Source organism: Polyodon spathula, chromosome 20, assembly GCF_017654505.1.
Source record: "Polyodon spathula isolate WHYD16114869_AA chromosome 20, ASM1765450v1, whole genome shotgun sequence".
Taxonomy (NCBI): domain Eukaryota; kingdom Metazoa; phylum Chordata; class Actinopteri; order Acipenseriformes; family Polyodontidae; genus Polyodon; species Polyodon spathula.
Window position 1 is genome coordinate 16,533,582 of NC_054553.1, and position 27,740 is coordinate 16,561,321.

Consider the following 27,740-nt stretch of genomic DNA (forward strand, 5'->3'; position numbering starts at 1 on the left):
GTGAGTAGATAGAGGTGTGTGTAAAGGTTACATTCAACTACAGTAGTACAGAGTCGCTTGTGCTTGAACTCGCAGATTAACAGTACAGAAGGGTTTATTTTAATGATCTAAACAGTGGCAGATCTAAATACTGCCTCGTTAACTCTTTATTAATCCAGCTGAGGTTTTCCCCAGGCCTTCTTTATTTACCCACTTTTAACATAAAAATAAATCGGGTTTATTTGTTTTAGGGCAGCTATATTAATATTCTCCACTTTTAATCATTAAAATTGACCTTGTTCTGTAGGCTAAACACGGTACACCATTTACAAAGTTCCAGTGCACTTCTGCTGTTACAGCTGTTTGTGATTGATCTGTGTACCCAGTACAGAGATTACATAGTTTTTATGGTCTGCAGTGAGTCTTCAGCTTTTATTTCTGCATATTTGACCAATGCCATGAACTAATTTTAGTTGGACTCTGCAGGTCTTCTTGGTCAGTCGACTCGCAGTATTTGACCTGTGGGTTATTTAAGGATTGCCACCTTCTAATGCAACCAAGAGAATGCCAAATCAAACCCCCCATTCCTCTTTTTCATGTTGGGTTGTGTATTCTATTTTGCATTTGACCAAAAAACTGGCAAAACTTGAGCAGTGGGAGCTCACAACCTGCTTTCATCCTGACTGCACCTGTTTTTTTTTTCTTCTGGAATTGTCAGTTACATTTTACTTTGTTCATCTGTATGTTTACAATACAAATAAAATGAAATCTTTATTGCATGCATTGTCTTATTTATTTTTTAAGAACAAAAGATAACCCGGTATCAGAGAGCGCTGTACACTGTATCGTAAAATGTAGGTAGCTGGGTACAGGTAGCTCAGTTGCTGAATTGTGAGTCTTGATGCACAATGGCAATTACAGGAGTTGCTTGGTGCATGCTGTGGACACCACATGTCCCCATATTTGCAGATCTCACTTATTCGTGTTACTGATAGCTCTAATTGTGTTTGTATAGCCTTAGCAAGAGATGTATGTTACAAACATATTTATTTAAGACATACACAAATAGCTTGAATAATGGAACTTACTGTATGACAACTTGTGAAAGGGTTGCTTTGCAGGGGTGACGTCAGACCAGGAAATATAAACCAAAACAAGGAATGGCAGGGTGAAACTGAGATGCTACGGCGCTCAGTATTTTATTAAACAATAGAAAATAAAAGATTTAAACAAAACAAAAGGCGCCTTGGCAAACAAGTGACAAGTAAAGTGCTGGTGTATACATCAGCACGCTTAGCAATTGTTATATTCACAATTCTTTACCTCCCGTTTCTCGTTTATACAACTCCGAACCCTCATCTCTGAATGCAGACAGCTGCAGGCTTTTATACAGGTGACCATCTCCATCTCACTCTGGTTTTCAACCCTCATGCAGCTCCTGAGCGGCCAACCGCAAACTGCTGAGTCAGGCGCAGGGGACTTTATGGCATTCTGACCCATCGAGGCTGCAGCTCTGTGTCTGGGCCCTGAACAGCTGCATTTGAGCCATTTGGGCCTGTCCAATAAGGTCATTGACACCCTGTAGAATTCCAGAGCACCATCCACACATTCCCAGTACAAACAGGACAGTGGTGTTTTTTAGACGTGGTGTCTGCCTCGTGGGTTTGACCCCACGAATTGTCCCATGGCAGTTATACTGCAATTTCTGCAGGACCTTTTTGACAAGAGTAAATCCCCCTCTATATTAAAGGTCTAACTTGCAGCTATGTCAGCTTGCCATGTCAAAATTGACTGTCTTCCCCAAGATCTCGATTCCTGGCGGGACAATATTTGAAAGGTGATCGCCGGCTTCGTCTGCCTATGAAGGACACTGTTTCTCACTGGAGGTTAAATGTGGTGCTTAATGCACTCATGAAGCCTCCATTTGAGGTCCATGTATTGAAGCTGAGCTTAAATATTTATCGCTCAAAGCGGCTTTCTTACTTGCTATCACCTCCGCAAAGTGGGTGAGTGAAACGCAGGCACTCTCAATTGTAAAAGCCTGCTTAATCCCGGACAAAGATTACACCCTGCACCAATTCTGCCTTTTTGCAATCCATACCAACCAATCTGTGGAATTGGAGGCTTTCCATCCACCTTTCCAGTCTGACAGGGAGTGATAGATCCATACACTTTGCCCAGTGCGGGCCATGGCGTACTACATTGACAGGATGAAAAGTTGAAGGTAATCCAAACAATTTTTTGTCTGCTCTGGGACAAAGGGTGGTCCCGCAAAAGGATTGTCAAAGAGGAAGGAAAGTACCCGGTGGTCTAAAGCAGAGGCTGTAAAAATGGATAGCGATCATCAGGACTCTGCCTATGAGCTGGCCAACTTGCCCCCTCCAGAAAAGCTAATTGTCCATTCCACCAGGTGCATGCAAACTTCATGGGCTTTATTCCAGGGTGCATCTGTCAAGGACATATGCAAAGCGGTGGTGTGGGCTACTCCCCATACGTTCACTAGGTTCTACAAGTTAAATGTCATGGCTCCTCAAAACCCTGGTTTTGGAACTAGAGTGTTAAAGGGTGGCTTCTCAGTTGACTTTTACAGCACAGGCATAGAGGTGAATTTCTCCCTCAATTTTTTCACCCTAGCTACTTGTTACTGGGGTTTCGTATGGTAAAGCACAGGGTAGCCTCTTGGCTTGGCCTTGTAGCATTCCAGTCGTTCTGCAATACTGCTCTTGCAACGGCTTTGGTACGCTTATCATACGGTAATGGATACATTTTGTACAACCATAACCCTGGTTCCCTGAAATAAAAATTTAACCATTAACCTTCAAGGTCACTTCGTCCTTGATTGCAGCAGGCTCGAATGAAAAATGACGTGGAGGTCTGTGACTGCAGTGCTTTTGGGCCCTCAGGGACGAGCCGTGATTCAGGTTTCGGGTCTTTCGAAGGTAAATACCCATACTGTAATGGTTAAATTTCTATTTCAGGGAACCAGAGTTACGATAATAACCTAACGTTTTTCTATGTCTCGACCAAACTGTCTCAGTTTTCAGTGTCTGAATTTGGTCAGTACTGTACAACCTGGAATAATCATAATAATAATAATAATGTAAACAGTGTTAATAATGTGGCTGTAGAACGAGCTGAAATGTGTCCTGCACACTAACATCTTCTCAAACAGAATGGAGGAATGGTTGATGTATTCCTGATCTCTGTATAATTGACGGTCATTAGTAGGTACTGTTTTTCTTCATTCTGTTCTTACTTTGCAGTACTTAGCCAAAGATGATCCTGTTAGTACTTCCTATATCAATACATAAAACATTTTGCATATTCATAGTTATCACATAGTATACTATATATTTATATATAGATATCTATATAATATATATATATATATATATATATATATATTATAATGTGTGTGTGTGGTGTGTGGTGTGTTGTGTTGTATTTAGCCGTAGTTTTTTTAATAAGAAAGCGAAGCCATTTGACTCCAACGGTCTTGTATTTGCCGCAGTTTTTTTTTTTAGTTATTTGATTTAAATTTTTTATTTTTTAACGCTGGCAATGACCACACGAGGGAGACAGAGATGTTCTCCGACTGGTAAGAAGACTGGGCAATTGGTTCATTTATTCTGGAAGTGACGTCTTCAGCTCTGCAGTGGATATTTGGAAAGCAGTGAGACAGGCATGTTTGTATTTACAATTGTTCATTTGGTACGCACTAACTAGAAACAATAATAGCACGGTTGTTATTAATAAGCAGTGTTTTTTTAGTTGAGAGTAATATCGCGTAGACGATGGTTGGGTAGACGGTGGAACAAAATGAATTGTCACATGCTGCAAATTAAAGTTCGGGGTTAAAGGTTAACGTTCCAGCATATCTTGCTGCTGGGTTCATCACTGTAATTGAAGTAACGGTATTTATTATCTGGCAGGCAACAATAGGCTTATTTGTTTATTGCGCTCAGAAATCTGATCAAGTAATCGCAAGTATATTAGGTTGAAGCACTTGTGCCTTTGAAATAACTACAGTACAGGCTTAAGTAGGTAAAAGGGTGCCTTCTTGAAAACATACGATATGCTCAGTACTATTTTATACTGTATTATTATTATTGTTATTGTTGTTGTTATTAAGAGGCTAGGGTAGCAATGCCCTCGAGCTGTGATGTTCACGGTAACTTGTTACAAAACGAGTACGTGTAGGTGTAATGTGCGTTAAATAATAGGGTTACGTTAAATATTACGCTGCCACATGCATGCAAATATATGAAGTATATATTGGGACAGCAAGCAGACCATATTCCTTTTTCATAAAATTATACTTTGTAGTTATATTGGTTGATATTTTAAACATACAGTACAGTGGCTCTCAACTGTTATCATAAGAAGGGTGAACCACTTTTCCACATTTTATTTTTTTACAACATGGAATCAAAATGGATTTTTTAATTAGGAGTTTTTGCCACTGATCACCACAAAAAAAAGTCCATAATGTCAAAGTGAAAAATAAAATCTACAAATTGTTCTAAATTAATTACAAATATAAAACAGAAAAATATAATTGATTGCATAAGTATTCACCCCTTTGCTATGACACACCTAAATAAGCTCTGGTGCAACCAATTGTCTTTAGAAGTCACAATTAGTTGAATGGAGTCCACCTGTGTGGAGTTAAGGTGTTTCACATGATTTCAGGTTAAATACACCTGTCTCTGGGAGGTCCCACAGTTGGTTAGTACATTTCCTAACAAAAACTACATCATGAAGACAAAGCAACATTCAAAGCAAATCCAAAATAAGGTTCTTCAAAAGCACCAATCAGAGGTAGGATACAACAACATTTCCAAGGCACTGAATATCCCCCGGAGCACAGTAAAGTCCATTATTAAGAAATGGAGATAATATGGCACAACTGTGAATCTGTCTAGAAAGGCCTTCCTCAAAAACTGTATCCGGGAGATAAGTGCACTAGTCAGGGAGGCCACCAAGTGGCCTATGGCAACTCTAAAGGAGTTACAGTCTTCCACGGCTGAGCTGGGAGACATTGTGCATACAGCAACAATAGCTCTGGGTGCTTCACAAAACTGGCCTTTATGGGAGAGTGGCAAAAAGAAAGCCATTGTTGAAAAAAACTCACATCAACTCTCGGCTACAGTTTGCCAGAAGGCATGTGGGAGACTCTTGAGACCAAGTGGGAGAAGATTCCATGTCTGATGAGACCAAATAGAGCTTTTTGGCCTCAACGCTAAGTGCGCTGTTTGGCGCAAGCCCAACACAGTGCATCACACAAAGAACACCATCCCTTCTGTGAAGTATGGTGGTGGCAGCATCGTGCTATGGGGATGCTTCTCTACATCAAGGCCTGGAAAGCTTGTGAAGATAGAGGGCAAAATGGATGCAGCAAAGTACAGAGAAATCCTGGAAGAAAACTGGACTGAAGGGTTGATGAGACCAGATGCAGCAACTTGGGGAGAAATATTTCGATCTTTCCACACAGTACTAAATGACCTAGCCAAAGTCAAAGCCCTGATCTCAATCCCATTGAGAATCTGTGGCACTATTTGAAAATTGTGGTCCATAAGCGTCGTCCAACCAACCTGAACAACCTGGAGCAAATCTGTCAGGAAGAATGGGCCAAAATCACTCCGACACTGTGTGCAAAGCTGGTACATACTTACCCCAAAAGACTTAAACCTATTATTGCAGTGAAAGGTGGCTCTACCAAATATTAATGTGTGGGGGTTGAATACTTATGCAAGCAAGATATTTCAGTTTTTTATTTTTCTTAAAAATATTTCCCAACATAAAACCAATGTCACCTTACCATAATTGATTTTGAGTTTAAGTGTTTTAAAAAAAAAAAATCGAACATAACGAAATTTCAACGTACCATTTGTAATTCAGTAATATGAGAGAATTGGTCAGGGGTCTGAATACTTTTGCAAGGCACTGTATATATATATATATATATATATATATATATATATATATATATATATATATATATATAAAAATTTATTTATTTATATATCCTTGTAGTCACATTGAGATTAAAACCTATTTTACGAGTTAGTACATTTACGAGCAAATCACATTTAAAACAATAATCAAAATACACAAAAGTAGTCAACTATTTAAAACAATTACAACTCTCAGTCATGAAATCATGTAGTTTACTCTTAAATTGCAATAAAGATATCTGGGTCTGCAGCTTTAGTTTGGACTGGAATTTATTCCAGGACCATGGGACATAATAAGCAAAGGAATCTTTACCAGCCTCAGTATGCACATTTGGGATTTTAAAATGCAAAAAAGAATGAGATCTGAGGCTATGGTTACTATGGGAAGCTATAAGGTATTCATTTAAATAAGAGGGTAATTTACATTGAATAGCCTTATATACCAGAATATATTAGTGCTTCAACCTGCGTGAAGCCAAAGAAGTCCAGCCTACCAAATCATATAATATACATTGATGAGTATTAAATTTTGTATTTGTATTGTACCTAAATGCTACATGATATAGCGAGTCCAGTTTACCTAAAGTTGATGGTAATGCAAACCTATATACTGCATCACCATAGTCAATGTTCTGCAAAAACATACAAGCAATAAGCCTCTTTTTTTGTTTACATAACATATATAACATGTTCATATCATAGTGACGTTTATAGCGTATTCCCAAGCCGAACAGACGAGTGTGGAAACATGCACTCACCTCTGTCCAGCACACTGCCTTCCTTCTGTTCCTTTAATACGGTCCTATTAGCATATGGCAATGCATCGGTAAATAGTTTATAAATAAATCAATATTCACATAGCTCAATCAAATTTGAATTGGACGAAAGCCCTAATTAGTCTGAGTATACCAATATTTGCGCGATAATTGCGATGTGTTAGTTCCAATAACTGTGCACCGATGGCTCAAATAGTGTCGGAGTAACAGTCCACTCTGGAGTTGGGTACAATAATACAAACATACAGAACCCCACCCCCCCCCACCCCTTCGGAGAGCCAAACACCAACACTTCACTCTTGTTGTGAAAGGCATGCTATCGTTTTCCAAAAGTCAGACCAGTGATACGATCAACCAATCAAAGACCTGTATTTTCTCTGCAGCAGTCCAATCATAAGTTAGCTGAGGCGGGACAAACAGTTCTGTTAACTAATTTCTGGATGTTTTTATGCAGCTGTCCAGTCTGCTGAATATCGATGTTGTTAATTGTACAGAGACTGTTCATTTATTGAGAAATCATAGTAGGCTACAATAAACATTGTAGGAGCGTATTTAAATATTATTCTTACAAGAAGAAATGGCATAACGAAAAAAATCTATTCCGGCGACACTCAAAACCGTACAAACTACAAATGTACAAACGTACAAAGAATGCATTTCTGTGTATTGTGTATATAAAAATGCTTGATTGATGTTTACTTTGCAAGTGAATGAACCCGTTACATTTACAAATCAGAGAGTGTGCGGGACTGGCATTATGATATTTAATGGTAATGACTTGTACATGATCACGCAAATTATTAGATAATCAGATTTCTTTTAGTCTTACTGAAACATTGTTGGTGCAGCCGCCATGTTGAGTTTCAGCAGAGACGTTGAGTGAACTCACATGATGAATAAACTCTCTCTCTCAAAAAATAAATAAATAACATCTCCTTCCACTATACAATTAAATATGTATTTTTCGACTAATGTGCTGATTACATTTTTACTAGTTTTAAAACGCTTGAGATGATTTCTGAAATGGTCGTTTTTTAAAAGGGAAATAAAACAAACTAAAAAACAGTCAAAGTGTGAGTATTGTGATTTTTATTTATGTTTACCAGAGTATTCATATTTCTAAATAATGCAGGAAGATTGTGCTTCAGTAATTTAAGGATTCAATTATACGACGCGTTCAAAACTGTAAAGTTCGAGCAGCACTCTGTAAAGGGAAAAATAGCCAGACACCTGCTTCACCCACCCTGTACCAGCAGATCAGTGTTGCCAGGTTTGCGGTTTTCCTACGGAATTGGGCTACTTTAAAAATGCAGCTCCGGGAAATATTAAGGAGTTGTGGGTTGATAGTGTAATGAGATTGGTGGTATAGTTTAAAAAATTTAAACTGTTTTCATGTTTGCAATATTGTTTGGGATACAGTACCAGCATTAGTATTTTAATAAAGGGATCACGCTGTAATTCAGTTGCTGGTCTGGTATGAATGTTGATTTGTCCCTTCAGAGCTTCCGTACAAATCTGTTGATAGTGATGTGTGGATGAGCTTCTACTGGGGCTTGTAGTTTTTACCAAAGTTATACTAGGTATCTTTTCTTATGAAAGCTTTTGATTGTTTTTTTTTTTTATGCATAGGCCTACATGTTAATAATAAGCTTGCTTTCAGTTAAAACAAATAATATGGCTATTTTTGGACAATTTTTTAAGTGACTTTGGGCTATAAATGCTGCAAAAATCTAGCAACCCTGCAGTAGATTCGCTGCTGCCCGAGCAAGCTCTGCACTAATGCTACGTGCATTTTTACACAGGGGAATCAGAATCAGCTGCAAGACTGACACAAATATGCTTCTGTTAATGCTTTGTAAGAATGATATTGTGGCGACCCGGGCAGCAGCATGGCTTGTTTCCGGACTTCTATGTTATCTTGTTTTTCACGTTAGTCTTGTTTTTGCTTTTGTGTTGCCTGTTTGTTGTGGTCAGGGTCATTCCCAATTACGTAGATTGGATGAGGAGGGAGGGGACTGCATGCGTGTGTGATTGAGTGCCACATGGGATGATCTGGTTGGCTGATTATGATTAAGGGGACGGGAGCAGTTTCCAGGGATACGGAATGTTTGGGGGTCTCTCGAGGCATGACAGTTGGAAAAAAGTCAGTTGGTAGAGAGGTGTGAGAGGATTAGAGTGTATTGTGTGTATGCCTAGAGAGTTATTTGAATTTTTTTTTTTATTATTTGTTTTGTCGTGGTCATGGCCCACAGTGATTTGTGTTTATTTAATAAATATTGAATTTACTTTAAAATACCTCCACCTCTGATTTTTACAATCTTTACAGTTTCAAATTAATAGGTTTACCTTGAGAATGGAGTCTCGATTTAAGTTTGATATTTATGATAATAAATTGTGAAAGTAGTAAACTGAATGCAAAGGCTGTTGCCATATACTGTGAAAAATGCACGCATTTTAGCCTTATAGGGAACGCTAGTGGTTATTCAGCCATCTTAAAGGGTACATAAGGACCTTTTTATTGAGATGGATTTACCAGTGAGCAAGAGGGTGATGGGAAATGTAGTTCTGAGAGGTGCATGCAGGTACATGTGAAGCCATCTTGTCGCTGGGAATGCAATTTAAAAGTTTAAAAAAGTGGTCAAAATGTAAAAAAAAAAAAAAAAAAAAGTACATTTTAATTTAATTAAATGTAATACATATGCATTAAACAAATATATATATATATATATATATATATATATATATATATATATATATATATATATATATATAGTAAGTAGTAGGGGTACAACAATTAATTGATGCATCGATTATTGATCATGTGTCCTTAAATTTCCCGAGTTTCAATTACATATTGGTGAATCAATGCATCAAATTAGAACCCAGTTTAAAGTCTCCTGCTGCTGGTTTCCATTAAAACTTTAAATGTGTGAAAGTACGCTTCTTGTAGTGCTAGTACTGAAGATTACTGCTTTGCTAGGTTACACACTTTAGGCATCTACATTCGCATTGGACAAGCCAAGTCAGAAGTAGTCCTATTGTATTGACATTTTCTTGATTTAAAAATTAAGGCAATAGGTTTTTTTTTTTTTTTTTTTTGTTTTTTTGTTTTTTTTTAAATCTATTAAATCTACCAATTACCTTCTCTTTCAAAGCATGTTGTGTTTGGATTATATGACAATATTATATAAAAAGATTAAGAGGATTTGTGAGATTAATTTAAATGTTTTGCTTTGCTTTTGGACATAAAGAGTTAACAGTAATGAACAACCGTAGTTCAGATAGAAATGACTTCTGTTAAAATATAGTATGTTTTTTTATTATGATAACAATGTTAAAGGGATATCTGATACGGGCGCAAGCAGTCTTTTCAGTTGTTAAAAACTCAAGTCCTTTGTATTTCTTTTCTTAATAATTGGAAGTGTTCTAACTTGAATGTAAGTTGTGTCTTTTTGTTTAAATATTATGCACAATGGTGTTTTTATTTATTGTATCTTCTCTTAAAAAAACAAATGTTTGTTCTTTATTTTGAAAAATAAAATGTCAATGCATCGATTATCATTGATAAATGCCTATACGATAATCGAATATGAAATTGGGTGCCAATTGCACCACTAGTAAGCATTTTGTTCAGATTGAGTTTTTGTCCATAACAAAAGCTATTTATTTTGTCTAATGGAAAAAAATCAGAGTTAGAGTAATACCTGCCACAGAAAGTAAAAATGGTTTGATTGATTTTAAACCGCTGCAGACTCTGGCAGAGAAAAAACATTTTCTCTTAGTATGTTTTGATTGGTTTTCCATGTGAATATTACACACACATGTCTTATTAAACCTGTGTTTTATTAAGACAGCGTTCCATAAACAGTTGTTAATAATGTCCTGCATTAAAAGTGATACAATAAAACTATTTTTTAAATCAATTTAGTCACTGAACCTTTACAGTATTGGAAGTGTAGTTTAAATTGTTGTTTTTCTCGCTCTATAATTCTTATATAATTTTCTGTTTTACAGGAATGCTAGATTACAAAGAGATTACATGCAACCCTGTGTGGATTTAATCATTGGAAATGACAGCTATGCTTAACAACTCCCTCTCCTTAACAACAGAGGGGACAAACTTCTCATCTGTCAACGGATCCCTGAACGGGACGCCGGAAGTGCCATCATGCCCCTTTGTCTCATTCTCAGATTACCAGCCTGAGCTCATCCCAGCGATATACAGCATCATATTTATTCTGGGGTTTGTTGGAAACAGTGTGGTTGTGGCAGTGCTGTGTCTACAAATGGGATGTAAAACAGTGGCCAGCACTTATATTCTGAACTTAGCCATCTCTGACCTCCTCTTCCTGACCAGCCTCCCGCTGTGGGCCGTTTACTACGCCTTTGGCTACAACTGGATTTTTGGGGCTGTAATGTGCAAGATTTGCGGCTCCTTGCTGTGCATCAATTTATACGCCAGCATATTTTTCATCACCTGCATGAGCGTGGACAGGTACCTGGCCATCGTCTACCCTTTCCAGTCTCAGAGGAGCAGGAGTCTTTGCCAGGCTCAATCGGTTACCTTCCTGATGTGGACGTTGGCTTGCCTCTCCACTCTACCCACCATGTGTTTCAGAAACACGTACAACATCCCGGAACTCGGGGTCACAGCATGCATTATGGATTTCCCGAACCCCCGCGAAAGTTGGTTTGTGGCCATGGCTCTAATGAAGAACATACTGGGCTTCCTGATCCCGTTCACAGTGATTGCCAGCTGTTACATCGGCATTGGGAAGCACTTACTGGGGGCAACAGGACTGGACAAAAACACCCAACATCGAGACAGAGCCTTGAGGATGGTTGTGGCTGTGATGATGGCATTTTTCTTCTGTTGGTGTCCCTTCCACATTATCACCTTCCTGGATGTCCTAACCAGACTGAACTTGATCCAGAGCTGTGGGGTGAAAGCAATGATCGACACTGCAGTGCCTTTTACGCTCTGCATTGCCTTTGCCAACAGCACCATTAACCCTTTCCTGTACTGCTTTGTAGGCAATCATTTCAGGGAACAGCTTAGCCGTCTGTCAGAGAGAAGGCTCCCTCACATCTTCAGTAAGAGGGGCTCGACCAGCACAAGGCTCAGCTCCTTCTCCAGGAAGCTCAGTGATGTGAAGGAGCTGGGAGTGCTGGACAAGTTTGTCCAGACAAAGGGACCGTAACAGAAGGTTCCTCCAGTCTTCAACCATGCTGGTCAGTAAATGAAGAGTGCATCTCTGTACTATGTTCTGCACCCCAGTCAGAACTGATTGGTGTTAATGTGCAGCTAACACTAGTAACAATCCCTTACTAATTGTTACTACACCTTTTGTTGTTGAGCAATCCCTATACAACAGATGGGTTCCAGTTTTTATTTATTAATAAATAATGAGATATTATACCCAAAGGACCTATGCATAACTTTTTATAACTCACTTGGAATAATACAGAATATGTACAAGGATGTTACTGATTACATACAATATTACATACAACATGGAATCGAAATGGATTTAATTAGGTTTTTGCCACTGATCAGCACAAAAAAAGTCCATAATGTCAAAGTGAAAAATAAAATCTACAAATTGTTCTAAATTAATTACAAATACAAAACAGAAAAAAATTGATTGCATAAGTATTCACCCCATTTGAGTCAATATTTGTAGGCACCTTTTGCAGCAATTACAGCCATGAGTCTATTTGGAAAAGTCTCTACCAGCTTTGCACATCTGGGCACTACAATTTTTGCCCATTCTTCTTTGCAAAATGCTCAAGCTCCATCAAGCTGGATGGGTACCTTTTGTGAACAGCAATTTTCAACTCTTTCCACATATTCTCAATTGGATTGAGGTCCGGGCTTTGACTGGGCCACTCCAGGACATTGACCTTTTTCTTTTCAAGCCACTCCAGTATGGCTTTGGCTGTATGTTTGGGGTCATTGTCCTACTGGAAGCTTTCCAGGCCCTGATGCAGGGAAGCATCCCCATATCATGATGCTGTCACCACCATGCTTCACGGTAGGGATGGTGTTCTCAGGATGATGTGCGATGTTAGGCTTGCGCCAAACATAATGCTTAGCGTTGAGGCCAAAAAGCTCTATTCAACAATGGTTTTCTTTTTGCCACTCTCTTATAAAGGCCAGTTTTGTGAAGCACCCGGGCAATTGTTGCCGTATGCACAGTGTCTCCCAGCTCAGCCATGGAAGACTGTAACTCCTTTAGAGTTGCTTAGGCCTCTTGATGGCCTCCCTGACTAGTGCCCATCTTGCCTGGATACTCAGTTTTTGAGGACGGCCTGTTCTACGCAGATTTACGGTTGTGCCATATTCTCTGCATTTCATAACTTTACGGTGCTCCGGGGGATATTCAGTGTCTTGGAAATGTTCTTATATCCTACCCCTGATTGGTGCTTTTGAAGAACCTTATTCAGGATTTGCTTTGAATGTTCCTTCGTCATCATGATGTAGTTTTTGTTAGGAAATGTACTAACCAACTATGGGACCTCCCAGAGACAGGTGTATTTAACCTGAAATCATGTGAACACAGGTGGACTTGAACACTATTCAACTAATTTGTGACTTCTAAAGACAGTTGGTTGCACAGGAGCTTATTTAGGTGTGTCATAACAAAGGAATTATTTGCTGTTTTCTGTTTTGTATCATTACTTAATAATTATTAAACATCTAAATAAAACGCGAAACTATGGCCTTTACCGGAAAAAAACACACTAGTCACCAATTTTTGGGGATTAATTTAGTGAAACTAGTTAGTAAACATTGTCCTAATTAAATTACATTTGAGTAAACTCTCGGTGACATATATATATATATATAGATATATAATATATATATTATAATATATATATATAATATAATTAACATATGTGTATTTGTAATTTGTATTCAAATAACAAATAGACATTTTGTATCTGAGAACTCTGCACAAGATATTTATCTATACATTAAAGCTGTATTATTTAAATTAAAAAAAAAAAAAAAAAACATCTTGAATTGCAGTGCAATGATAGTATATGGGTACTGCTGCAGTAATGCAGTTAGAGTGCAGATAGTAGGTACTGTAGCACACGGCATGGCCAGTGATAGCACAGTACCATGGTGGTGACACACTGCTTATCCATATGAGTACCAACACAGTACCATATACTACATACCCTATACATCACACACTGAAATGGGCACTTGTACTGAATACCCTATACATCACACACTGAAAAGGGCACTTATATACTGCAGTCTGGTGCTACAGTATGAAGATGGCAAACAGCTTTTTTTTTTTTTACTTTTTTCTAATAACAATGGTCTTTGAGTCCCAAAACTGCATGCACCAGCTGAGAGACCTTCACGTACCTGAGCAGAGCCTCACTTGGTCCCTTGAAAGCATATTATTACTTGTATTACTAGCATTAGGAATGTGCTGAGTCACCAATTTTATTGCATCCTGAAAAATGACAGCTGGAAGCAATACCCCATGTCAAGACGAATTGTGTAAAACAATAATCTCTTGAGAAAACAGATTCCATCACTAAAACTTGATTTTACTCTTTGAGGTATCCGTATCCACGTTGTTTTGTAATTGATGTTATTTTAAATTGTTCTCATCCACTTATTACATGCTTTTAATGGGCATTACTTGTATAAGCAAACCTTTTTACTGTAAGTTAACTGCTCTTAGTCTTATTTTCTACTGATTTTACTGTACTTTAGAACTGCTCTTATCTGTAATGTGATATTTTGTAATTGTAAGTAGCCCTGGATAAGGGAGTCTGCTAAGAAATAAATAAATAAATAAATAAATAAATAAATAAATAAAATAAATAATAATAATAATAATAATAATAATAATAAAACTAACTAAAACTTAAGAGTAAACCTGTGTTTTTACACACTGTAATATAAGTAATAATAATGATTTAGTTTTATTCACAGTCAGTGCTGGCTCCTGAAATCATTAGTTTTTCAATATTAAAACAAAGGTTATAACAGAATAATGCATTACCATTTGAAAATGTGCTTTGAAGTTTACCATGGTGTGGCGGGGTGCCCTGCCCCTGTGCATAGCTTATGTTATGTTTTATGTTGTGTGTATGTAGTGGTGCATGGAATGTGGGTTATGTAGCACAGGTGATTTTAAATGTATATTTGTATTTAGGCACAGGGACTGCACAATCACTTCATGTGCAGATTAAAAAGGTATATTGGTATGTGAGCATGGGGATGTCTGTGTGTGTGGAATAATGGGTGACAGGAAAGAAGTTAAAATACACCCTGGAGCCAGGAATTGAATAAGTGATTAAATAATTCATTAATGCTCCAGCTACAGGTATAGGGTGTTCACGGGTTATACGGGGTTGGTGTATTCAGAGGCGGAATGTGAGTTGTGAGGAGAAGAAAAACTAAAACTAAGATATAACTTGCTAGTTTAGGCTAGCACAATACTTGTGTGTTCCTTGTCTGTGTGTTAGTCTGTTTGTTTTGACCACCATGCCATTTTGTTTGTGTTTAATGTTTTTGTTTCCTGTTTGTTCAAACCTTTTATTGGGTTCATTTATTATTTACAATGAATAGTACTGTGTGTTTCTACCTGGTCTGACGACACCAAATGAGCCATCGTGTTACACGTTTAATGTGCACAATACATCTGCAGCTTACCATCCTTTTCTCTGTGTATTTAGTACCATGCTCCTCTGTACTGTACTGTTTCAGACTCATTGTGCTTTACTGTGTAGTTTTACCACACCACAGTAAACTCTGTTATTGGGGTCAAGGAGGAATGAGCAGATTTTGGTTTTGATGCCCACAATGCACTGTATTAGGTCTTCTGCTTTCTCTGTGGGCATAATCTCCTGTAAACATTGCAATTCTTAATTACAATTCTTTTTTTATCCCATTAACTTTTTTACAGCTAAAAAGTGCATTTAATCAGGCTCCAGAAGACTTAATGTATTTTATTATAAATGTAAAAAAAAAGTATGTTAATATGGCTCTAAAGAAAACAGAAACACTTATTAAAACAACTTATTTTTATTTCAGCAGTTTTACTATTCCATAACTATATCATTTTTTTTTTTTTAAATCAGTGTTAAATTTGAAGTTTCACATGTCAACCCTTATGGAACAAAAATATATTGAAATATATTGAAATATATTGTTGAATACGTTTTGTAATATATTACATTATATTTCTCAATATATTTCAATATATTTTTGTTCCATAAAGGAAAGTATCAATGTCAGAGCAGGAACCTGAGAATTGTCTTTTAACTCACAGCCTGTCAGAATTCAAGAATTACTTGGTTTAAAATGGGGCTTCACATAAACTTACACTGATGACTTGGAATATCTGACTTTAATAATCTGTTAGATTAAGATACTGTACTCATAGCCCGGTATCAAAATCAGTAACGTAAACCGAAGACAAATGTGTTTCTTTGTTACTGGGGGGAGGGTTCTGCCCCGCACTCTGCTGCTGGCTGTATCGGTCACCCCTGTGGCACTCAAGGTAGGGACCCCAGTCCGGAGTTGGGGAGCACACCTTCCTGATGCGCTGCTCGGACAGGAGAAGAGGGACTGAGTTACAAAAACAGGCTTCATTCACATATACAAAGATTTTCTGCATAAAAAGTTTGCATCTAACAAGAAACACTGGTGACAATGTATTTTGTATTTAAAAAATATATAATTATTCATTTTTTATTTTTATTTACAGTTCAGTTCCATGTTAATATAGTCAATAGATATGCAATAGGGCTGCCTGTGTGTGTCCACCGTTAGACTATGGTAACTACAATAATTCTATTTTTAGGAAGACCACATTAATATTTCATATTATATATAATACATTAGCTGAATTCAAAAATTCTTAACACATACATGCTAAAACTATATCTTAATTATACTCTCTGGATCTATTTAAAGTTCTTAATATATATTGTACTTATAATTCCAGGTTTATTCAAAAGTACTTGACTAGTGCGTAAACAGACAGCTTTTTTTTATTTAAAGGACTGCGCTTAAGTCAACACCCTGTTTTGAACAATCCCCCTGCCCCCCAAGTTTTAGCTGAAAATAAACCATACCAGTCTCGGTACCATCCCGGACCGACCCGGTGCCATAATTGTACTGACCCGGCGCTAAAGTCACCGAACCAACCTGGTACCATCCAGGTTCCAACAATTTAGTGTACCGAACTGACCCGGTACCGACTCGGTGCTAAAGCCACCGACCTGTCCCAGTTCCAATGTGCTACCGACCTGGTGCTACAGTCGCCGAAACAGTACCGACATGGTCCTATACAGTGCTAAAAACATCAAACCGGTCCCGCTCAGGTCTTGACCTATGATATTTATGGTCGATATTAAATGTATTTGCCATGTGTCTGCCCAGTTCTGAATCTTGCAGATTGAGGCAGCAAGTTTGCTTACTATACCAGAATCTAAATCATTAATGTAGATTAGGAATAGCAGAGGACCTAATACTGATCCCTGTGGTACACCGCTGGTTACAACTAATCAGTATCATGTTACACTGCTTTGCTTGCTGCTTGCATCATGCCTGGGTTTTATCCCTGTGAGACATGCAAGGCCAGTCTGCCTATTGAGGACAAGCATGGCAGATGGTCTTCCTGTCTGGGGCCAGAGCACACCAAGGCGGCACTAGCTAAATTGCAGCTTCTGTGACTTTATTGCACCTTTCTCCAAGCACACACTTGAGAAGCGGCTATCCCGCAGCTCTCCAGAGCGCTTTGCATCTATTACTTTTGCTCAGCTTCCCCATCATCCTATGTGGCTGCATCCCCACTCCAGGGCTCTGGGCAGCTGTCTCCCACCAAGGAACTGTACTCACAAAATTACTGTGTGAACCTTCAGAGCAGCCTTGGGGGCCCCAGAAGGCTACGAGCGCAGATTAGCCACAGGAGATCATACTGTCCATCAACCACCAGGGTTTTTCGCTGAGTCTCCATGTGGCCCTTAAGCTTTTCTCTGGTCTCAGGAGAACCTCTTCTCACTACGGACAGTACATCTACCAGTGGTGACAAACTTGGTGGTGGACCTCCTCTCAAGGAGGGTCTCCAGCGCCTCAGATTGAAGACTTCACCGCGAGGTAGTGTGCTTCATTTGGGATCTTTTTGCTTCCCAGGAATCAATCTACTGTCCACTTTGGTTGTCCATAATAGGAGACTTGGATCTGCTGGCATAGATGCCTTGGCACACCAGTGGCCGAGGCAACTGTTATATGCCTTCCCACCACATGCCCTGCTCCTGCTGTGTCTGTAGAAAATCAGGCAAGACTGTGTCAAGGTGTTCCTAGTAGCCCTTATTGGCCTAAGAGACTGGTTTGCAACCCTGATGCAGCTCCTGAGCGGCCAACCGTGGAGACTACCCAAGCACCGTGACCTGCTCAGTCACACATGGGGGACTTTATGGCCTCCCGACCCATGGAGCCTGCAGCTCTGGGTCTGGACCATGAATGGCTGCATTTGAGCTGTCTGGGGTTTTCTAATAAGGTCATTGACATAGAATGCCAGAGCACTGTCCACACGTTCCAGTATGGGTACAAGTGGGGTGTTTTTCAGACGTGGGGTCTGTCTCGTGATTTCAACCCCATTGACCTGTCCCATGGCAGTTATACTGCAATTTTTGCAAGATCACGTTGAAGGTCTATTTGACAGCCATTTCAGCTTGCCATGTCAAAATTTATTCTGTCTCCCCAGGTGCTCACTTCCTGGAGGGATGATTTTTTAAAGGGCCTCAGCTGCTTCAACCACCTATGAAGGACATTGTTCCTAGATGGAGGCTTAAAGTGGTGCTTATGCCCTAATGAAGCCTCCATTTGAGCCCCTGTATTCAGCTGAGCTGAAATTTGTGTTGCTCAAAGCGCTTTTCTTGCTTGATACCACCTCCGCAAAGCAGGTGAGTAAGTTGCAGGCATTTTCCATAGCAAAAGTCTGCTTAATGTTTAGAGGCCAGGACAAAGGTTATGCTCTGTATCAATCCTGCCTTTTTGCTGAAGATTATCTCGGCATTCCATGTCAACCAGTCTGTGGAATTGAAGGCTTTCCATCCACCTCCTTTCCAGTCTGACAGAGAGTGACATCCCCAGACACTCCTCCCAGTGAGGAGCCTGGCATACTACATTGACAGGACGAAAAGTTGCAGGCAGTCCAAACTATTTTGTCTGTTATGGAGCAAAGTCCCACGGTCAAGCTCTGTCTAGCAGCAGCTGTCCAAGTGGATAGAAGAAATTGTCAGGACTGCCTATGAGCTGGCCAATTTGCACCCTCCAGAAAAGCTCACTGCCATTCCACCAAGGGCATGGCAACTTCTTGGAATTTATTCCAAAGTGCATCTGTCAAAGACATTTACAATGCAACGGTGTGGGCTACTCCCCATACCTTTACTAGGTTCTGCAGACTTAATGTCGTGGATCCTCAAAACCCTGTTTTTGGATGTGACATTGTGCCCGCCCCTGTGTGTATTTGTGCTATATGTTGCATGTGGGTGTTAATGTTGGTGTATAGGTATTGGAGCATAGATATAAATGATCTGTGTAACACGAGTGACTTAAAATGTATATTTGTATTTAAGCACAAGGATTGCAAGGCACTTCGCAAGCAGGTAAAATGTAATGTGCTAGCATGGGAAATTCCACTTAATTAATTCCTGTGCAGTTGTACCGAGACTCGAATTGAATCTTGGTATAGCTGCATAAAAGCAGCATGTTTACACTCACTTGGGGTTGTGTGTTCGGTCAGTGGAGAATGGGTGTGGAGAAGGAGAAAATAAAAAGTAAAGAATTAAATTAAAGCATGCAATTGTTATTTCGTGCTGGAAGGACCAGCACGATATTTGTGTGTTTGTTTGGATTCATGGTGTTTGTCTGTTCATCCGCTGTTTGTTTAGTGTTAGTCCATTTAGTTTGTCTATTTATTTTGGCCCAAAGTTCCGTGTGCTGTTTTTTTTGTTTAAATCTTTTATTTGTTTCACTCAATAAATGCACTGAGCGCCACAGCCTCTCAGTTTCAATCTCAGTACTCCTTTCTGGCCTGATGTCACCCTATAGCCAGTCTGTTCACACTGGAACAAAAGTGATAAGGGCGACATCCCAGTAAACCCTTACAACACAGGCAGAGGTGAGTTTCTGCCTCAATTTGTTACTTGAGTTCCTAATGGCTTAGCATTGTAGCATTCCAGTCGTTCTGCAATATTGATTGTTTCAGCACTGGTGAACCTCTTTAGCGCCATCTACAGCCTTGCAATGACCGCGCTACTATCGGCTCTGACCTCAGTGCAGATTGACTTGGCACTGACCACTGGATCTAGGCACCAAGAGCAGCAACCCCGCCTACGATGCCATGTCAGTGCAGTCGACTGGCTCCTCCGCTGGTTTCCACCAGTGCGACCAGTGCAAGGAAAAGCTGCCAAGGTAGGACAAGCACCAGTCCTGCATCAGATGCTTAGGGCCAGACCATTGGCAGACCAAAGCATTGGCAGGTGAGCTGAACTGCTCTATCCCCAGCAGAGTCTCTCTCCCCGAGCCAAGGGAGAATGAGGTCAGTGGTCCAAGGCCCTCCACAGAGATCCTCTAGGACCCCCTCCCTCCGCTACAATGACCAGAGAGCTCTCCCGCACACTTGGGTCACCCTCCCCTTCCCCACAACTGGTACAGAGGAGCAGACACCTCTCAGGGGAGGCGAGATGGTTACTGCCGAGGCAGTACCGCTCGAGGGGACGCTCAGCAGGGGACAGACGGTCACCACGCAGGCACCGCTCCCCTTCCCTACGCAGGCGAGCTGCCCTTCATGGTGTTGAGATCAGACGTCTCGGGCCCAGCCACTTCTATTTGGCAGGCCACAGCGGAGGGCTCCTTACCGCCCCTGCCGCATGTGTTCCAGGTGCTAATGCAGCATGTAGCTGCAGCCACGGATGTTTCCTGGCCTGCAGAAGCGGAGGGAAAGGGGAACCGCTTCCTCCAGAAAAAGAGCAACCACAACCATCCCTCCCTTTGTGCCAAGACTTCCTGGAATTGGTGCGCTCCACCTGGAGCAACCCAGCATCTCCACCCTCAGCCTCCAGAACAGCAGAGTCTCTGCTGCACACTGCAGGAGCCCAAGAAGCAGGCCTAGGCACATTCCCCACTATTGGGGACATGGTCATGGTATTGGTGCAAGGTTCCACCTTCACCAAGGGAGATAAGGACCCAACCTTTCCATTTAAGTCTTGCAGGACAACGGCTGCCATACTAAGGAAAGCGTACGCATCGGCAGCACTGTCAGTTAGAGCAGCGAACGCCATAGCAATACTGGTGTTTTACCAGACCCAGTTAGCAGAGAGGCTGCAGGAAAGATCCACAGAGGCAGACATAGGGGAGCTACAGGCGGTAGCAAAGGCGATGACTGACCTAATAGGGGAGTTAGGCCAGGCATCAGAGGGTCACTGGCGGCAATGGTGGCATTCACAGCCTGTTAGGGCAAAAGGGCCTGAACACTACCCTCCACCCCAGAGCAGACAAGCAGGCAGAGGCAGAGCTGGTGGCAAGGAACCACCACCGGCCAGGGGTAACCGGTTCGGCTGGAGACCGAGGCCGGGGCCTAAGAAAGACCCGTCCCCTCCCAAGACCAAGGGACACCGGCAATGAGGGGCCCTGGCTGCCACCAAACCCCTCCAAAACCCGACTGACCAACGGCAACAACCCATGGCAAGGCTGCACCCAGGACTCTTGGGTGCTACCGCCAATGAGACATGGATACGCTTTACAGTTTTGCATAGGTAAGCCACCCTTCACCCTCCGTCCAACCGGGCGACTGGTTCACATCGATCGACCTGCAAGACGCTTATGAATAGAACGAATTCTGAGTGCTGCCATTTAGCCTTTCGCTGGCACCCCACACATTTTCAAAGTGCATGGATGCAGCACTGGTTCCACTCAGGCTGCAGGGTATTCAAATCCTGAACTATCTGGACAATTGGCTCGTTTGCATGCATTCCAAAAGACGCGCAGAGGCGGACACAAAACAGGTCATAGTGGTCACTACAGATGCCTCCAGCCTGGGCTGGGGAGCGGTCTGGAATGGGAGAGGAATAAGAGGTCAGTGGAAGGGACATTGGCAGTGAGTGCACATAAATGCCCAAGAGCTGCAAACAGTGAACCTGGTGTTATCTCATTTTCACCAGGAGGTAATGCACGCAGGAAAATCAGCATCCACTTTGAAGCTATACCTGGCAGCAATATCGGTGTGCCATGACAAAATTAACTCGGTGTCCCCTGGGACACATTTCCTGGCAGTGTAATTTTTTAAAGGGACTTGGAGGTTTCGTCCTCCCATGCAAAGTATGGTTCCCAAGTGGGCAGCCCGTGGCTGTGTCACTGGCTCAGAGAGCAGCTTTGTTATATCTTATTAAGGTTTTGGGTCTTTAGGAGGTAGATATCCATATGCTAATGGTTATATTTCTATTTCAGGGAACCATCAGTAGTTTTCAAATAAATCCACAACATTCTATTCATTTTAATAGTTTAATACCGTGCAAATATTATTAATAGTTAGGCACTTAACAAAAATCTATGAATTATATTTACCAACTTGTTATGAGTGTATTTTTAAAAAGTCAGCATTGCAGAAAAGTACAGCGTTTGAAATTTGAAGAAAACAGTTCAGTTGGTTTGATGTTGAGTTGATGATTTAATGAGCGTCTACTCCCAACCTTGTGCTTGAATGATTATAGGGGTTCAAAATAGATGTGTTTTCCAGGTAACTGTCAATCAATTGATATCACAGGGAGAATCCTCTCAGAAAGAGGGCTGGCTATCTTGCCATAGTGCAAAGACAACACCCTTCAATCATGGGGTTTTCATGCAGGTCAGTTTACACTGAAATGGTGACACACATGCACGTTTGGGAGAATTACTCATGTAAATCACGATTGTGGCCAAAAAAACGGCCAAAGAGAGGGATAGGGTAAATCTCATTTACTCGTGTTAATGACGAAACACACAGGAAAAACCATGCCATTTTCGCATGGAAACCCGCATTTCACGTATATATGGTAATGATGTGTTTATAAGAACATAATAACATAAGAAAGTTTACAAACGAGAGGAGGCCATTCGGCCCATCTTGCTTGTTTGGTTGTTAGTAGCTCATTGATCCCAGAAGCTCACCCTCACGATTCTCTGTGTAAAAAAAGGGCCTCCTATTTTCTGTTCTGAATGCCCCTTTGTCTAATCTCCATTTGTGACCTCTGGTTCTTGTTTCTTTTTTCTATATATCCTTAACTATAAATATTGCAAGTGAGCAGGTCAGTTGTTACTGTGGATTCCAAGACGACAGAAAGTAGTGGCTGAAGGGCGATTTTTTAATAATTGTTTTTTGCTATGTCTGGACCGTCATGTTGTATATCTCTTGTGGCTTAACAGTTCTGTATAAAACCACCATGAACTGCATTATGCCCTTGTTATAGTATTTGAACATCGGTACAAACAACATTGGAAGAGACAGACCAATATCCCTGCAAAACAAATTCAGAGAGCTAGGAAGGAAATTGAAAGATCAAAACTGTGGTATTTTCTGGGATACTGCTGGCACCTTGCAAAGGACCATATGGACAGCTGGAAATAATTAATCTAAACGCATGGCTGAAGACGTGATGCACACGGGAAGGCTTCACCTATCTTTGTCATTGGACCACATTCTACAACAAGGACTATCTGTATAGGACTGCACTTAAACAAAAAGGGAACCAATCTACTTGGAGAAAAGATCCTCGAGCAGGTTCAGAAGCATTTAAACTAGAAAGGAAGGGGGGAGAAATCAACAAAAAATAGAAGGGAGACCGCATCAAAACAAGGACAACAACTCAGGTAAAACAACCATTAAATGTATTTATCTAAATGCTAGAAGTATCAGAAACAAAATTTTAGAACTTGAAGCTACTGCACTAACAAGTAACTATGATGTGATTGGTGTTACAGAAACTTGGTTGTCTGAGAGTGATGGGAACAAATATAATATTTGTGGGTATACAGTGTATAGGAAAGACAGGCAAGACAGAAGAGGTGGAGGTGTAACGCTATACATAAGAAACCCAGGTGTTAAACCTGGACAAAGAAAATAAAGCCAAATCAATATGGGTCAGCATAATGGACAAAAACTCAAAGGGCATAATAATAGGAGCATGCTATAGACTGCCAGATTCAGACAGCAAGCAAAATAATCTGTTGTACAAAGACATTAGAAATGCGTGTAGCAAATGGAGAAGCCATACTAATACAGGATTTCAACTTCCCCCATAAAATCGGAAAACCCGGTGGGGAGCATGACCTAACACAATTTGTCAAAGCACCGACTAGAGGAAAGACATGCCTTGATTTAGTCTTTTCAAATAACAAAGACAGAATAACTAAAACAGAGATCAGAGAACCACTGGCAAACTCAGACCACAACACAGTCTCATTTGAAGTGCTTTTTAAAACCCCAAAAGTAATGATTAAAGCTAAGGTTTACAACTTTAGAAAAGCAAACTATGAAAGTATGAAACACAGACTAACAGAAGTAGATTGAAGTAACATAGACAAAATATCCACTGTGGCTGTTCTTCAAAAATGTAGTATTATAGGAGCAAAACAATTACATCCCTAAAGTAGACAAATCTAAAACTGCCAAAATGGTTTAGTAGTTCAATTAAAAAAGAATATTCAGCGAAAAAAGGCACTTTACAGAGCATTAAAGGGACCAAAAACAAAGTACACAGAAAGAGTGTGGTGGGAAAATTACATCTTATTCAATTTATGTACTAACCTCTGTTTGCTTAGCCTGTGTGACTTAAAAAGGGATCATACCAATGTAATAAAAGTTTGAAGCTTATTTTCTTTATAATGTTTAGAATTAAAAAATATACTTTTAGGAGTCTAGACACTTCTCTTCCCCTTTTAACCTTCACCTACATCCTGTTATTGCTAAGTGAAGCGGGTCTAAGGTAGACCAGAAAGTAACCCTTTGGAGTAACCCGCAAGAAGCCTACATGACAAGACAGAGATTGTCATGGTGCCAAGAGGAACAAATTAATTGTAAGTAGCTACGATATTAGTTATATGTTTTATTGTTATTGTATAATTTGATAGGCTACTCTAATGTTACTACTGCTATGAATGTTTAGGGTTTCCATGCTCACGTTTATAAGAATTAGGTATCATATAATAATAATGTGTTATTATCGATAGTTGTTCGTGAACATACTTCCTCTTTCTTGTTGAAGGACCAGTGGCCTTTATAAGGAATGGAAAGGTACTGATCACTAGCTAGAAAGAGGAAGTTCTATTTCTCTAGCAAACGCAAGCTGCTTCCTTGGCACTTCACAGAAATGTCACCAATTTACTTTTTTATTTTAGGGGGGTTTGCAATTTAAATAAGTTGTTATGATTGGTCTCATCTTAATCTTCTAAGTTGTTGCTATCTGTGAATATTAAGTTGAGCTTCTGTGATTGGCTCTTAATAACTGTAGGTTACAAGGTATATATTATACTTACTGGCTCTATGTAGTCAGAACATTGCTCAGTTTTCCTAGCACCTGCGTGTGTTGAGAGTGTTCTCAGGTTTGCAAACTTTAACTATTAAACTTATTTACTCAGTCTTGCTTGTCCTACTGAGTCTCTGTCTTATAGGAATTTAAAGTATAAACTTCCACCACAAGAGTACACGGAACTGTAAACACAAGTCAAAAAGGAAGTTAGAATAGCCAAGAGAGAAATAGAAATGAACATTGCTAAGGGGGCTAAAACCAATTCCAAAATGTTTTTCCAATATTATAACAGCAAGAGAACATTCAAAGAGGAGGTTAAATGTCTAAGAGATATAAATGGCAAAAGCATAGATGAAGAAAAACATAGCAAATATATTAAATGATTACTTTTCACAAGTTTTTACAAAGGAGGATACGGACAGCATGCCCCACATGTCAGCTAGTTCCTATCCAGTTTTAAATAACTTTAGCATAACCGAGGCAGAAGTGTTAAAGGGACTAGGAGCTCTTAAAATAAACAAATCCAATGGGCCAGATGAGATCCTCCCAATAGTACTCAAAGAAATGAAAGAAGTTATTTACAAACCGCTAACCAAGATCATGTAACAGTCTCTTGACACAGGGGTTGTACCGACAAACTGGAAAATTGCAAATGTAATACCGATCCACAAAAAGGGAAACAACACTGAACCAGGTAACTACAGACCAATAAACCTGACTTCTATTATATGCAAACTTATGGAAACTATAATAAGATCCAAAATGGAAAATTACCTATATGGTAACAGGGCATCCTGGGAGACAGTCAACATGGTTTTAGGAAAGGGAGATCGTATCTAACAAACCTGCTCAATTTTTTTGAGGATGCAACATCGATAATGGATAATTGCAAAGCATATGACATGGTTTATTTAGATTTCCAGAAAGCTTTTGACAAAGTCCTGCACAAAAGATTAATTCTCAAACTGAACGCAGTTGGGATTCAAAGAAACACATGTAAATGGATTAGGGAGTGGATAACATGTAGAAAACAGAAAGTACTGATTAGAGGAGAAACCTCAGAATGGAGTGAGGTAATCAATGGAGTATTAGGTCCTCTGCTATTCTTAATCTACATTACTTGATTCTGGTATGGTAAGAAAACTTGTTAAATTTGCAGATGACACAAAAATAGGAGGCGTGGCAAACACTGTTGCATGATAAAAATGATCTAGACAAGATCCAGAACTGGGCAGACAGATGGCAAATGACATTTAATAGAGAAAAGTGAAAGGTACTGCATGCAGGAAATAAAAATATGCATTATAAATATCACATGGGAGATACTGAAATTGAAGAAGGAATCTATGAAAAAGACCTAGGAGTTTTTGTTGACTCAGAAATGTCTTCCTGTAGACAATGTGGGGAAGCTATAAAAAAAAGGCCAACAAGATGCTCGGATATATTGTGAAAAGTGTTGAATTTAAATCAAGGGAAGTAATGTTGAAACTGTATAATGCATTAGTAAGACCTCATCTTGAATATTGTGTTCAGTTCTGGCCACATCACTACATAAAGGATATTGCTGCTCTAGAAAGAGTGCAAAGAAGAGCGACCAGAATTATTCCGGGTTTAAAAGGCATGTCATATGCAGACAGGCTAAAAGAATTGAATCTATTGAGTTTTTAACAAAGAAGACTATGGGGCAACCTAATTCAAGCATTCAGAATTCTAAAAGTTATTGACAATGTTGACCCAAGGGACTTTTTTGACCTGAAAAAAGAAACAAGGACCAGGGATCATAAATGGAGATTAGACAAAGGGGCATTCAGAACAGAAAATAGGAGGCCCTTTTTTACACAGAATTTTGAGGGTCTGGCACCAACTCCCCAGTAATGTTGTTAAATCTGACACCCTGGGATCCTTCAAGAAGTTGCTTGATGACATTCTGGGATCAATACGCTACTAACAATCAAACGAGCAAAATAGGCCGAATGGCCTCTGTTTGTAAACTTTCTTATGTTCTTCTTGTTCTTAACCTTTGTACCCTCTCTCGTGTGCTCTACTGCCGTTTCATCACCTTTTTCCTCTCACCAGCCAAACCCTAACCGGAAGCTATATCCTGTTTAGAAAAAGTGCATGTGTCAACGTATTAACAAACAGGATCGTCTTTTTAAAAGGGATACACACCTAAAAACAAACTTAACACAAACATAATAAACAGGACAATTGGCTTGAATAATTATATTACATACACACACATAAATACAGTGCCTATAGAAAGTCTACACCACCTTTAACTTTTTTCACATTTTGTCGTCAGTGCCTCAGTTTCATAACATAACATAACATTTTTTTCCACTTATCTACATACCATACTGCACACTGTTAAGGGGAAAAAAGTTTTTAGTGAGAAAAAAATTATATACTAAAAATATAAAACTGAAAGATCATAACTGAATAAGTCTCCACCCCCTGGTACTTGGTAGAAGCCCCTTTG

The 27,740-nt window shown here is 39.8% G+C and overlaps 2 protein-coding genes across 2 annotated transcripts in view; one reads left to right on the plus strand and one right to left on the minus strand.

Annotated features, from left to right (window-relative positions):
- Positions 1–10,688: 10,688 nt before the first annotated feature.
- Positions 10,689–27,740, plus strand: part of LOC121295398 (type-2 angiotensin II receptor-like) — a 34,266-nt gene continuing 17,214 nt past the window's right edge. The window contains exon 1 of the mRNA XM_041219961.1: positions 10,689–11,944. Coding sequence (XP_041075895.1) covers positions 10,783–11,913 — 1,131 coding nt within the window. The 5' untranslated portion in view covers positions 10,689–10,782 and the 3' untranslated portion in view covers positions 11,914–11,944. The remainder of the gene's footprint in view (positions 11,945–27,740) is intronic.
- Positions 15,912–27,740, minus strand: part of slc6a14 (solute carrier family 6 member 14) — a 78,012-nt gene continuing 66,183 nt past the window's right edge. Inside the window, exon 14 of the mRNA XM_041219958.1 lies at positions 15,912–16,293. Within this exon, the coding sequence (XP_041075892.1) occupies positions 16,126–16,293 (168 nt within the window). The 3' untranslated portion in view covers positions 15,912–16,125. The remainder of the gene's footprint in view (positions 16,294–27,740) is intronic.